Source organism: Heptranchias perlo, chromosome 20 (genome assembly GCF_035084215.1).
Source record: "Heptranchias perlo isolate sHepPer1 chromosome 20, sHepPer1.hap1, whole genome shotgun sequence".
Lineage (NCBI taxonomy): Eukaryota > Metazoa > Chordata > Chondrichthyes > Hexanchiformes > Hexanchidae > Heptranchias > Heptranchias perlo.
The window spans coordinates 44,621,156-44,635,785 of NC_090344.1; the positions used below are offsets into that span (position 1 = coordinate 44,621,156).

Consider the following 14,630-nt stretch of genomic DNA (forward strand, 5'->3'; position numbering starts at 1 on the left):
GCCCCGGGTTTGCGGACTCTCGAATCTTACAACGACTGGAGGGCAGACGACCCTCCCCTTGGTCTGCTCTCTCTATTCCACCCACCCCCATGAAAACACAAAACTTTTTGCCAGCCCCCTTGACCTAGGCTGTCGAACACCTGAAGCTTTGACACATCTCATGCATCAATGCCAGAAGGTTTTAAAAAAAAGCTTGCTGCTTTGTCTTAAAGGGGCAGCGCACCCTCATTGTCGTCTGCCTTGGTTTTCGTTTTACTGCACTACCATCTGCCTGGGTTATTCGCCGCAATGTTCTGGAACGCTCCAACTATGCAATGTACAAACAACCAATCCCATCCTCCTTTCAGCTGAAATCTCCTTTCATCACCACTCACTCAGCGCACACCAGGCTAAGAAGTTAAATAATGTTTTACACAGTGCAAAAACTCGCTGCTCTCTGCTTTGTTCTCTGCCTTCACGTACAAAGTAACGGATGTTTGGCAGTGATCACGGGCAGGGATTTAATGGAAAAACTCAGATTACAATATAAATCACTGGAGGGCTGTGTAGGAGCATCGGGACAGGAGTAGGCCATTCAGCCCCACAAGCCTCATTCAATTAGATCTTAACTCCATCTACCCATCTTGGTTCTGTAACCCGAATACCCTTGCCTTAACAAAAATTATTAGAGCAGCAGTAGAGTGTCTGTCTTCCATTCAAATCCAGCTCAGATAGTTTCTGAAGAATACAAGGGAGTTTCCCAAATGGCTTTACTGCTTGTTCCCCGGTCTGAGCTGAGAGTAGAATTGGGCCCCAGTGTGATGCCTCCACAGTCAAATAGCATGCTGCTATTTGGACTCAAGGTGCACCCGTAGAGACTGGACTATGAGGGGGTTACCAGCACCAGTCAGTGCTTTGAAGAAGAAAGGTTCACTGTTTGTAGCAAACCATAAACACAAGTTAAAAACAATGAGTCGATGAGTTCACTCTAATTCGCGAATAGACAGGAGACGAGTTCAAATCCTTCCATGACCTCACCCCTCCCTATCTCTAACCTCCAGAAACCCTCCGAGATCTTGGCACTCCTCCAATGCTGGCATCTTGCGCATCCCCGATTTCCTTCGCCCCACAATTGGCGGCCGTGCCTTCAGCTGCCCAGGCCCCAAATTTCAGATTTCTCTCCCGAAACCTCTCCGCCTCTCTCTCCTCCTTTAAAACGCTCCTTAAAACCTACCTCTTTGGCCAAGCTGTTGGTCACCTGTCCCTAATATCTCTTCATGCGGCTCGGTGTCAAATTTTGTTTGGTAACGCTCCTGTGAAGCGCCTTGGGACATTTTACGATGTTAAAGGCGTTATATAAATGCAAGTTATTGGATTTGGATCGTCACGACCCAGTTCCTAGTTGGCATAGGGCCCCAGTACAAAAATTCCCTTAAACTGGCACTAAATTACCAGTCGCACTTGGGACAGGACACACAGATGGCTGACGTGGGAAATGGAAACAAGGTGTTGATGTGGGGGGAGGTGGTCTTCTGGCACGACGGCTACGAGAGAACGCTAGAGTTAGAGGAAGAATGGTGTCTTTTACGCTACAGTCACCTCATTACCTGCATCACACTTGCTACCTCTTAATGTGTGTGATGTACACATCGTGGCAGTTCGATGTGTTCTATTTTTCTCCCACAGTGGATGTCACGGTGGCAGGCAGCGCACTGCAGGCAGACGGCTTCTGACACCCTCGCTGAAAGAGCACACAATGGCGACAGCGGGCTCGGCCAACAAGACCCGCAGGTCTTCAGCAGCGTGCAGTCGACGCGCGTACTGGCACATGGGAGTATCAGGGCAACAGACAGCGCAGAAAGGGGACGGGCAAAAGAAAAAGGGCTGGGCGGGGGGGTGCAGGGGAAAAGAGAAAAGCTCGTGGTTGCAACAGGCAACAAATGGGATGGAAACAAGTCCCAAAAGCGTGGGCCCGCGTGCGTCCTCGTTAGTCACAGATGACCATACCCTCTGCCCCTGTACGATATCGCTGCCATCAGCACATCGCGCAGGGGAGCTTAAACTGCACTCCTGACACGCTCAACATTTTTTGTGGTTTATAAACCTGCAGAGATTGAGTGCAGTAAGCTTGGGGAGACAGTGAGCCTTTTGTCTGCCTGTCCCGCATTTAATAACTAGCAAAAATGATTGTAGTATTTACTGCATTCCTTTCAGCACACCTCAGCCTATTTTTACACTGACCAGAAGATTACTTGCCGGTTATCAGATTTCGTTCCAGAATCTGACTGGCGAGACCAGTGGTTGATATTTTTTCTTTCTCTTTCCCTCTCAAATAGCATCTGCAGTGGTTATGAAATAATCCTTTCAAAAGATTGTGGCTTGGCCCTGCACCTTACACTCTGTACACAGAAAGGTGCTCGCCAGTATTTCAGACTACGCTTTAGGAAGGTGGGAGACGTGCAATGATCGATCCCCCCCCCACCTCCTCCTCAGTTTTACTCCTCTCCTCCACATGCCAATTTCTGTTCCGTGGACGCCAGCAAGCCTCAGTGCTGAGAACCAAGTGGCCATTCCTCATACCTGAGCAGAGGCAGTCAGTGTCAGCTGGCTTTTCACAGTTGTAGCAGCAAGCCGTGGCTCAGTGCGTAGCACTCTCGCCTCGCAGTACAAGATCGTGGGTTCAAGTCCCACTCCAGAGACTTAAGCACAAAATCTAGGCTAACACTCCAGTGTAGTACTGGGGGAGTGCTACACTGTCGGAGGTGCTGTCTTTCGGATGAGATGTTAAACCGAGGCCCCGTCTGCCCTCTCAGGCGCTATTTCGAAGACAAGCAGGGGAGTTCTCCCCGGTGTCCTGGTCAATATTTATCCCTCAAGCAACATCATTATAACAGGTTACCTGGTCTTTATCAGACTGCTGTTTGTGGGAGCTTGCTGTGTGCAAATTGGCTCCTGTGATTCCTACATTACAACAGTGGCGACACTTCAAAAAAGTACTTCATTGGCTGTAAAGCTCTTTGTGACGTCCTGAGGACATGAAAGGAGCTGATATAATTGCAACTTCTTCCTTTCTTCAGGAGGCCTGAGTGCTGGGAAATGGCAACACTTAACGCTGCCTCGACGGCCTGTGGCTCGCGGAAACCGGTGTCACATTGCACCAAGCGGTGCCACTGGCCTCTCCGGGGCCCGGTTAGGGAAATAAGAAGGGCCACCAGACATGGCAAACCTGGCAAGTTTATCTTGAGGTTGGGCCCCAAACCCGGGATGAATGCAGCCGTAGTGAGGAGACCGGGAATTGGCAGGTGCCAACGCAACAGATTCCATGAAACCACAGGATGCAGGTGGAGATTTTCTTATCGGACACTTGGGCCAAGCGATATCTGGTTCGCACTATGTCTGTGGTGTAGAATATACATAAACATGACACACTTGGATCCTGCAATCACTAGATTGTCTGGGCCCGAACTCCAACAATGTAACTCCAGTTTAGCATGATTAAGCATGGCTTAGATACGCCCCTGCACTGTGGGCTCATCTCTTCATCAACTGCTAATCTAATAGGGGAAAAATTCTCATCAAATTTGCTGTTACAACTAATCTCCTTCCGTAAACATGTTTCAAAGAGTTTGAAGGCTTACCCTCTGATAACAGACAAATCCTGCCACAATTGCCATTCATCACTGTAAGCAGCCACTTCATTATCAATGTGTCTGTTAACCATTCACAACCAGGCAGCAAAGCAACTACATGCAAAATTTATTTCGGTGGCTCAGTGGGCAGCACTCTAGCCTCTGGGTCAGAAGGTCGTGGGTTCGTGTCCCACTCCAGAGGCGTGAGCACAAAATCCAGGCTGACATTCCCAGTGCAGTTCTGAAGGAGCGCCGCACTGTCGAAGGTGCTGACTTTGGGCTGAGATGTTAAAGGGAGGCCCTGTCTGCCCTCTCAGGTGGACGTAAAAGATCTCGTGTCACGAGATTGAAGAACAGCAGGGGAATTCTCTCCGGTCTCCTGGACAAAACTTATCCCTCAACCAACATCACTAAAACAGATTATCTGCTCATTATCACATTGCTACTTGTGGGATCTTGCTGTGCGTAAATTGGCTGCTGTGTTTCCTACATTACAACAGTGACTACGCTTTAAAAGTACTTCATTGGCCGTAAGCCGCTTTGGGACATCCTGAAATCGTGAAAGGCACGATATTAATTCAAGTCTTTCTTTCTTTTCTCTCTCCCAATGAAAAAGGTTATATGGAGATTCCTCATGCAAAGGAGCATGAAATTAATGGCCCATTGTAAAGTGAAGGGGTTTTCACATTGGCTGCTTCAGTAGTTCAGATCGCAGGGGAGAGATGTTCGCCAGACTTCTCCTTGCAGCTCTGATGCTGACAGCAGTTCTCTTGTCCCAAACAACACAATCATACAGCCTCACAAGAAGCTGCATTTACAGTGCTCCAAGGCCTGTGCTCGTCCCATTGGCTCCCAAAGTGCAGGTCTCTGTGCGGCGAGAGCCAGTGCCACTGGCACAGGTCCTTGCGTGACATGAACTGAGTTTTCCTGAGTCTGCGATTTTGCTGTCGGGGTAAGGCAGCAGATTTTAGCGCCATAAACAAATCTGAGATTCACAAGCCTCGAGCAAGGTTACCGTATTAAAGGAGAAAGCTCCCTCCCACCACCACAAACCACACAGATTGATGGATGGTAGAACTAACTTCCAGAGAAGGTTGCAGGATTGGGTTTGACTGTGATGTCCTTCATGGTAGAATAGCCTGCTCACACTCCCATGCTTATCGCATAAAGAATGAAAACCTGGGCAAAGCAGCTGAAGGCAACCAATGCTTGTGGTACTGAATCCCAGCTCAACTCATTTTCTTAATGAGAGGGGGAGGGAGAAACAAGAAATGAACCAAGAAAAGACCATTGCAGACAATAAACCCATCCTTTTTACACTGAGATATTCCTTCCACTTCACTCCTTTCCCAGGCATTAAATCGGGACTCTCTAAATCAGGCAACACAATGGACACCCAAGATCTAGACAATATCAGTCGGTTTATAAACCTTTCAATAAAAACTTCTTCAGACAATTCAGCCCATGACTTTTCAAGATCGTTGCGATTCTGAAGAAAGCGACGTAACGTGATGATATATTTACAAGGGTGGAGGTATTTCAAGCGAAGGTAACCGAAGAAGGTGGCAGCTACACACATCTGGAAAAGCAACTTGCTATCCGTTTTTATGGGACTGTAAAAAGAAAAAAATGGCTGCATTTCACTGAGGAATACCGGCCTTCTTCGTAAAGACTGCAGCTACGTGGAATATTGCTGCATAGACCTGAAAGGTTTTGAGAACATTTGGTAATAATCCTGGGTCCGCTCGCCAAAAAATGGCTAAATCAGGCCAAGGCTTCTGGAAGTCAAAAGCTTCAAGACCATTTGTTGCCGTTCATCTTGGGTTTTCCACCCAGCTTTTTATGGTGTGGTGGATAATAAACGAGAAAATTCTTAACCATTTCTGTGATATTAGGTACAATGAATACCAGTCCAGCTACAACACACAGAAAAACACACGTCAAATAAAGATAGACATGACCCACAAAAGAAAAAGATCACATTGTCCAAAGAGACTGCACCCACCGACATTGTCTTAATAATTATTTTGATAAACCCCCTTACACACACACACACACACACACACACACAAATAAAACCTCTTAAAACGTCAAGCCCGTGACATAATTGAGATCTGATCTGAGGTACAGGCCCTGCCTAAATCTAATTTGAAAACCATCAGTGTTTCTGACTATCAGGTTGACATTAATTCATGATGTGAAGATGCCGGTGATGGACTGGGGTTAACAATTGTAAACAATTTTACAACACCAAGTTATAATTCAGACAGCTAAGATATCCCATCATGCATTTGCCATAGGCCCAAAAGTGACCTCCACTTTTATTTCACAAATGAATTGCATTTGCTCTAAAATGGAGCCTACAGTCAAGCAACAGGTCAAACAGTTCCTTACTGTTAAAAAGGGATATGTCTAAAAGGCAGATCAACCCACATTAAGGCAGATGCGTAAACAGGCAAAAGCACACTGTGTTTATGGCCAAAAGACTATTTAAAATACAAAACATCTGAAAGTTTGGCCAATGGTTGAGAAGACAGTCTGTGAAAACCACCGCTAACTTCTCAATCTGAGCCTTCGGATGATTACGACATACAAAGAATTTGAGGAGAAATACACAGGAAAACGCAAGAGTTGGAGGCGATGAAGTGGAAAATCTCAGTCTTGGCACTGCTCCCCCAAATTCATCGGCAGCTTCCAAAACAGCTGCCATTGACTGTGGACGAAGAATCACTGGCTGAAGATGGATACATGAGGGAAGAACTATTATTCTGACAAACTCAGGAGAAAGAAGTGCTCTTCATGGAAATCGAGTGAATTACAACTCTACCAGAGGCTTTCCCAACCCCAGAGCTCTCCATCTCCTCCTGCTAACTCCAAAATCTCCACCTCCCGACCCCCCAACTTCCCAGTCCCAGAATCCCTGTTCTTTCCCAGGCCACATTCACAAAATGGAGCAAAGGCACCAGTCCACTCCCACTCCTGAAAGACCAGAATGCAGCATGGAACCAGGATTTGCGGGGGGGCCGGGGGGGGGGGAATGGAGGACGGGGGAAAAGGGAAGAAAAGGATACAAGTGAAAAAGGATTGAGCAGAAAGGGGCTGACAAAACTGGAGACTTCTTCTGCAAGTTTTAGAAACTGTAAATTGGGACCTCGTACGAAAGAAATACAATTTTAATTCTTATCCAGGCACACATCAAAATATTTCACACTAATTCTCAAGTAGAAGGGAAAAACACTTCAAAAAAATGCACCAGGAATTACAATTTGGTTTGTTAATGCAGTCATAGTAGCTGGCAGCTGTGAGATATCGAATTATTCAATGAGTTTCTAAGTTTAGTTACCAAATTCTTGATAACCTCCTTTTTAAATTTTCTCTACTGCCTTTCAGTGGCTGGTTCGGCACAAAACTTCCTATACTTTTTCTCCAGGCAGATGAGAAATGTCTCTCCCTCGTCTGATCCTATCCCCGAACCCCCCCCCACCTCCGACGGGAATCGCTCTGGAAAAACATTGCCCCAGCTGTCAAAGTTAACCTTTAACCCCTCGGGGCCACTCTGTGTGATAATGAATGGGCAACTCCCACCTTCCAGCCCCGGAGGAGCTGTGCAATTAATCACGGCTCCAGACGCATAATGCCAGTCACTGCTTCCTGTTGCACTGACCTCAAGGAAAGGGATGGCCATAGGCCAGGCTGGTAAAGGCCGATCCCGGGGTTACTGATGCCCCGGGAAGTGCCCGGAGCCGTGACAGAAAACCATTAAAATGGAGCCCAATAAATCCAGGGCTGCCAACATTTACGCAGCACTGAGGGAGAAGCAATGGCAAGATTCCTTTCGCAGGATTGAATGAGCCAGACTCTTGCTTTAAGCTCACTTTCTCCCCCTCCCCCCGCCTCTTTCTCCCCACCCTCCCCTCTCTTCAAATATCTCTTTCCCTTCTTTCTACCCTGAAGGCACACGCTCCTTGCATTGGGATGTGGTTCGACCAGTGCTGGGGGCCGCTGGGAAGCTGAGATCACAAAGATTCCCATCCTCGGGTAGCCATGGGCATCAGCAAGGATCACTAAATAGTGCATGGGAGTCGAAGCCTTGGACAACCAACCCTCCTAAAAGCAGAGCACTGACGCCATCTTGACCCTTACTACCCCCTTGGCTGAGGTCAGCGAACTGAGGGGATCGAACCAAGGACCTTCCTGATTGGAAACAGCTCAGCTTCTCAATTCCACTGGGCGGGGGGGGGGGGGGGGGGGGGGGGGGGAAACGGTTATAATTCATTTTCATTTTTTGGCTTGCAAGCAGCACCTTTTGACGATGACGAACAGAGTGACTGGTTTAGATTATCCGATTAGTTAAACACAAGTCGGTTTAGCTGTAAATTTATTTTTGGAGTCTTTTGAAAGGGAATTATTATTGCAGCCAATGCCACTTCAATCTCCATGGCGTCCCTATGGAAACAGCCCAAACTGTCTCGATCACTGTCAAACAAAATATTCTGATAAAAGGTGATTGACCTGAAACGTCAGCTCTGTTTCTCTCTCCACAGGTGCTGCCTGACCTGCTGAGTGTTTTCCAGCATTTTCTGTTTTTATTTCAGATTTCCAGCATCCGCAGTATTTTGCTTTTTTTGTAATACCCGAGGGAGGTTGCCTGATTAGTGTGCACCCTTCCTGAAACAGGGACTTATCAGGACTTGATTTGGAATCACTGAGTGTGTACACAACGTCCTGCCTTGGTATCTGAAAGCGCTCAAGTAATGTTCTGAAACAACATCACCTGCAAACAATTTGCCTGCATGACTCTTTAATTTGGCATGGAGACAGTGTGTGAACACTCAGCGAAGGTCATGGAATAACATTCATACGCGTCAGTGCTCAACTCACCGACAATACGAAGGTTAATCTCTAGTTTGGGTTTCATACAGAGAAATCCTTCTGATAATGACAAGGCTTCAGTTTGCAACCAATTCCAAAACCTTGGCCAGCAGGAGCTTTCTTAAAGGCTGCATTTTCTGCAGCCAGACATTAAAAATCCTGCCTAATGGCATGTGCTGATTTCAAGAAAGAATGAAAGAACTTGCAATTATATAGCTGCCTTACATGACCTCAAGACGTCCTCAAGGACCTTACAGCCAATGAAGTACTTTTGAAGTGTCGTCACTGTTGTAATGTAGGAAAGGCGGCAGCCAATTTGCGCACAGCAAGGTCCCACAAACAGCAATGTGATAATGACCAGATCATCTGTTTTAGGGATGTTGGTGCAGGGATATATATTGGCCAGGACACCGAGGAGAACTCCCCTGCTCTTCTTTAAAATAGCACCATGGGATCTTTTACATCCACCAGAGAGGGCAGACGGGGCCTCGGTTTAGTGTCTCATCCAACAGTGCAGCACTGGAGTGTCAGCCTGGATTATACACTCAAATCTCAGGAGTGGGGCTTGAGCCCACAACCTTCTGACTCAGAGGCGAGAGTGCTACTACTGAGCCAAGGCTGACACTTTTTATAGGATTACACATCATTCATGTTGCTAATTATATTTCTGGAGCTAAAAAAAGCACAGAGTTTGAAACAGACATAGCAGTTTTGTGGTCTCGTATATTTTCATTTTGAGGCTGTAATGTGCAGAATGGAAATGGCTTTTGCACTCACAATGCACCAGTAATAGGAGGATGGAAAACAGATCGTTCCCTGAAGCATGAACAGCCTCACACGGCAGGCAGGTTCAAATCGCAGCATCTACCTCGACGTTTTGCTACTCATCGTTCTTGAGTAGAGCTGCAACAATTCTGCCACCACATTCCAAACGTTCAGATGCTTAGAAATCAGAACGGTAAGTTTAACCAAGAGAACTGCACGGTGACTGAAGAGAGTCAGCACCTGGGAGAGAATTACATAGAATTTAAACAGCACAGAAAAAGGCCATTCGGCCCAACAGGTCTATGCCAGTGTTTATGCTCCACACGAGCCTCCTCCCTCCCTACTTCATCTCACCCTATCAACATATCCTTCTATTACTTTCTCCCTCATGTATTTATCCAGCTTCCCCTTAAATGATCTATACTATTCACCTCAACTATTCCTTGTGGTAGCGAGTTCCACATTCTAACCACTCTCTGGGTAAAGAAGTTTCTCTTGAATTCCTTATTGGATTTATTAGTGACTATCTTATATTTATGACCCCTAGTTTTGGACTCCCCCACAAGTGGAAACATTTTCTCTACCTCTCCCCTATCAAACCCTTTCTTTATTTTTAAAGAGCTCTATCAGGTCACCCCTCAGCCTTCTCTTTTCTCGAGTAAAGAGCCCCAGCCTGTTCAATCTTTCCTGATATTTACAACCTCTCAGTTCTGGTATCGTCCTTGTGAATCGTTTTTGCACCTTCTCCAGTGCCTCTAAATCCTCAAAGGCCAGCCTTTCAACATCACCCATCGTCTTGAATGGCTTCATGAGGTGGGTCTCCGAAGCACAGTTACCCCCGAGTGGGAGGATTCAGGCCTCGTGCACCCGTACCCGCTGGTGGAACCATTTGGCAAACCCCGTGCAGGACAGATGCCAGCCTGAAGTCGGAGGATGAGGGAAGAACGCAACACGAGGCTGTTGTTAAGACGCTTCTTTGCTGCTGGGCCAACTGCAGTGCTGGCAAAGAGTCTTTGGCGTAAGTCACAGAATCATACAACACAGAAGGAGGCCATTCGGCCCATCATGCTTGTGCCGGCTCTTTGAAAGAGCTATCCAATTAGTTCCACTCCCCTGCCCTTTCCCCAGAGCCCTGCAAATTTTTCCCCTTCATGTATTTACCCAATTCCCTTTTGAAAGTTACTGTTGAATCTGCTTCCACCACCCTTTCAGGCAGTGCATTCCAGATCATAGCAACTCACCGCGTAAAACAATTTCTCCTCATCTCTCCTCTGGTTCTTTTGTCAATTACCTTAAAAGTCATCTCGAGACCAGGGAAAATGGGTGTTGGAGGCAGATAGTGGAGATAGAAGTTCTTTAAATTTCCAATTCTTAAAACTTCTAAGGGAAGGACAATTCTCTTTTCTGGTCTGAACAGATCATATTCTACAATATCCAACACATCACAACAGTCCCAGCCATAAACCACCAGCACGGGAAGCCCCAGGGTCAGCCTTAACTCTAAATTCTACTGCTTCTCTCTCTATCAGCTGTGCCTCACCCCCTTAATTCTCGGCCAGGCTGAGAATCTCCCTCTTTTGATGATTCCTCTCAAGGAAAGAGGAATAAAGAAAATGCAACTAACTGCAAATCAAGCGGGAAACCAATTCTGCTCTGCAAGGCACTGTCCTGTCATCAGATACAGATCAGCCTTGTCTGGAGACACTGAGCAGACTGGAGCCCAGGCAATTTGACCTAAGCGAAGGCCAACAGGGAAACAGGAGAGAGAAAAAAAAAGCCAGGTTAAAAGAAATGAAGGCAACTAAAATATGAGCCAGCTTTATGTTTCACATTAGAAATGCTACAGGGAAAGTAGCACACCAGCCCTCAGGTTCCACCCACTGCAGTCTCTCCAGCAAGTTTCTTTTCAAATTGTCTTTCTTCTTTTTTTGGAGAAATATACAGTCCTTCTGTGCCTGTGCAACAGCACATAATGTGGTTTACTCTGAATTAGGGATGCCAATGGACCGAGACGAAGAGTGGAAGGGTGGTCACAGTTTCCAAGGGATGTCCAAGAACGCCATTCTCTCTGCAGGTTGGTGACCCACATGATTCCATTGTCAATGCACCGGCGGGCCAGGGGGAAGATACACTCACACTCCCTCCAAGCCCTTTTGCGGTTTCTAACCACAACCTACTTCAAGCCAAAGCCATGCCCCATTATGTGCCCTGCGCCATGCACATAACGTGGAAAGTTTCAAGATGGCAAGTTCAAGAAAAGTTTCCAAACGGTGAACATGTTTTGAGTAAATTAACAAGATGACCAGGGAAGATGCACCAGTCAGATCTGCTGGGAGGGTTCTTAATGGAGAAAAGAAAATGTTTTTTATGCACACAGTAATTTGTCTAAGGCACCGTTATTGAAATATGAAAGACTTGGCCGTTTCCATCGGGGTTCTCACAATCGCACTCCAAAGCTTGGCTTGGGCTTCCTGCACAAGAGCAGGTAGCCTTACATCTCTGACATGCGACAACAGGCTGGCGTATTAACTAAAGGAAAGGCACCTTAGCTGCTGCAAAGTTTCTCCCAAGGATGTGCTACTGATTTCAAATACCACTGTAATCTGAAGGATTTGCGTCAGGGGTAGAGCCTGTGGGCAAACTCAGGGTCGAGCTGAGCTGAGGAAGAGAGCCGCTGCCCAGAGACTCAAGCTGTCCCAGAGACTTCAACTTGTGTCGCAGAATCGCCTGCCACCAGACAGCAGAACAAACGGAGAGAGTGACAGCGTGCAGTCTCTCTACTGCACACTTCAGACACTGTACAAACCAAGCCGTCAGCTTCCCAGACCACAAGCTCTCATGTGTTTATGTATTTTAGAAGTTTCTTATTCATTATAAAGCTCACAGTCTCTGCAAAGTAACAACCGGAACCTCAATTTTGCTAAATTAGATGCAACAAAAATAATATTTACAGCGGACTTCAGAAAAGGCTGATGAAGTGAACAGAATGTGGCCTCGTCGCTCTCCCACGATGGAGCCGACAGCACAAAACCGCTCTGAATTCAGCACCAACTGGCATTCACACTCGGAGTGTAAGGAGTGAAGGTTCGAGAGTGTATCTGAGGAACATTGCTGGGGAAGAGACGATGTCGCTTTTTTTTGAGTCTAACCACACTGTGCTGGGCCTGGGATTGTTTGATGCTGTTACTGGGTGCCCGAATTGGAAACTGTCCCAGCCCCCAGGACTAACATCCCTCACCTTGACGAGCACATGGCCGAGATTTAACCCAGAACGGTGTGGTCAGTCATTCAATACTTCTTCCATAACAAAAAAAACTCGTCAGAAATTAACACCAGCCCAGTCCTTTCAACACATCTTGAAAGCATCACTCCCAGTTCTTAATCCCAGACTGAAGAAGGGATAAGAATTCTTACCTTGCTCTGGTAAGGTCAGTGCTGGCCGTGCCATGGAAAGGGACACCACAGCAAGCACGGCCCAGCACACCAAGTGAACGCAGCTGATCATTCCACTACCGCTTCTGCTCTCCGTCTGCCCGATGTATCACCATTTGTCCTCCCGTCTCATTGGGGTGCCTGACCACAAGACAGGATTAGGTGGAAACGCTGAGGCTGTGAAAGAAGATAACATTTAATACAGAAACCTACCAAAGCCTTCAAAATAAACTTCAGAATCAATGCTGCTTTCTGATTGTTTTTATAAATAGTTGGAAAGGCGGCCGAGGGGAGGGGGGGGGGCAGGGAATGTTTGTCTGAGGTATGGTCTCTCACGTGACCAATGACATTGAGGGCATGAGTTCATGATGGGCCCTTGAATAGTATGGAGCCGTAAATCTTTTACTTGCTCATTTCCTCCTCTCCCCTCTCTCAGTTGTTGGCTCCTTGTTGGGGTCAGGCTCCAAGAGCATCAGGCAACCTCTGGTACCTTGTCAAAGGAGCCATAAATCATCTGTGAGAGATTGCACAGTGACTGCCTGTTTGACTGTGTGGGGAATCATCAATTGACATCAGCAATGCATGCACTTCCAGCAGGGGCCATTGGATAATGACAGAGTGGGGGGCGGGGGCGGCAGGAATCTGTCTACCCCATGGGTACTGTGGCGTCCGAGCACCGCCCGACCAACTCAGCACAGGGCGGGGGATTGATGTCTCGATGCTGGTGGTCTCTGGCTCGGCTACTCACTGGATACCTTGCTGGCCCAGGAGGGGGGATTCATAATTATGATGATTAGGTGTATATACACGAGACGCGCACACTCTCCCTGAACTAAAACACATTGCGAACACGCTCCCCCACCAGAAACCATCACCACCACTCAAATTCTTACAGGAATGGAGTCCACCTGTGCCCCTCGCCATCAGGGCTAACTGTTGACGTCACACTCCACTGCTCCGTCCTGAAAACCACACTCCCAGCGACGGGACTGAAGCCTGAAGCACCGCAGCAGAAAGCGAGGCAGTAATTCATGGCCAGAAACAAACATTATACACTCTGCGCAGCGGCTGCTCACTGAACTGATGGGAGTCCTTAACGATTCTCATCACTAATTGTATTTAAGGCATGAACATAAACTCCTGATACAACTTTTATGTCGTGGTATCTGGAGCTCAGTATAGAGACTGATTCTGAAACAGGATCTGACTGTGCTGAATACCTGTTTTCCAGCTCTTACATTCCTGCATGTTCGACAAGATTTCAGCTGCACCTCACTTCTGATGGATGAGCCAAGAGAATTTTCTGGGACACGGCATTCAAAACGCACCAGAAAGGTTCTTGGATTCCGCTGCCAGCTAAAGTTGCAAATACTGTACAGGAATTTGACCACAAACCAACATGAAAAATAGCTTCCATTTATGAGCAATCCATTGCCTTCCAGAGACCCACCGCCTTGAAGCTATGCCAGTGAGATTCACAGAGGCAGCAGCAGAGCTTTGGGTTAGGCTGCCTACCCCACCTGTTAGTTGGGGATAGTCAGTGACACGAGGAGACCAAAAAAATTAAAATTAAGCATAAAAGGAGAAACTCGCACTGGCTTACAGCAAAACTGCCTGGTTTATTTTGCGCATTGGCACCAATATGCTGTCAGAATATTGTGCAAATATACTGGAGTGGTGCACTTAATTGGGCACCTCAAACTGCTCTCACCATCAGTGACAAACCCCACTCCCCCCAGTGCGTCATCGTACTACTCTACAGCTCAAAATCCTCTTCAGACTCAACCCAAGTTTGGACAAAATCTCAGTATTGCCACGTCTTTCCAGTTCACACACTCACTGAAAGTCTAACGACAGCAACGAGAGCCTGGGCTCTCCTAGCTTTTCCTCATTGCGTGCCATGGGGGCTGGGTCATTTCCATACATCTTAAGTCATCGATGCTGACAGATCGC

The 14,630-nt window shown here is 47.1% G+C and overlaps 1 protein-coding gene across 6 annotated transcripts in view; it reads right to left on the bottom strand.

Annotated features, from left to right (window-relative positions):
* Window positions 1–14,630, bottom strand: part of LOC137335785 (fibroblast growth factor receptor 1-like) — a 211,967-nt gene that overhangs the window by 91,123 nt on the left and 106,214 nt on the right. For all 6 annotated transcript variants that reach the window (XM_068001189.1, XM_068001194.1, XM_068001192.1 and 3 more), the window contains one exon: window positions 12,660–12,854. In XM_068001189.1, the coding sequence (XP_067857290.1) occupies window positions 12,660–12,750 (91 nt within the window). In that variant the 5' untranslated portion in view covers window positions 12,751–12,854. The remainder of the gene's footprint in view (window positions 1–12,659; window positions 12,855–14,630) is intronic.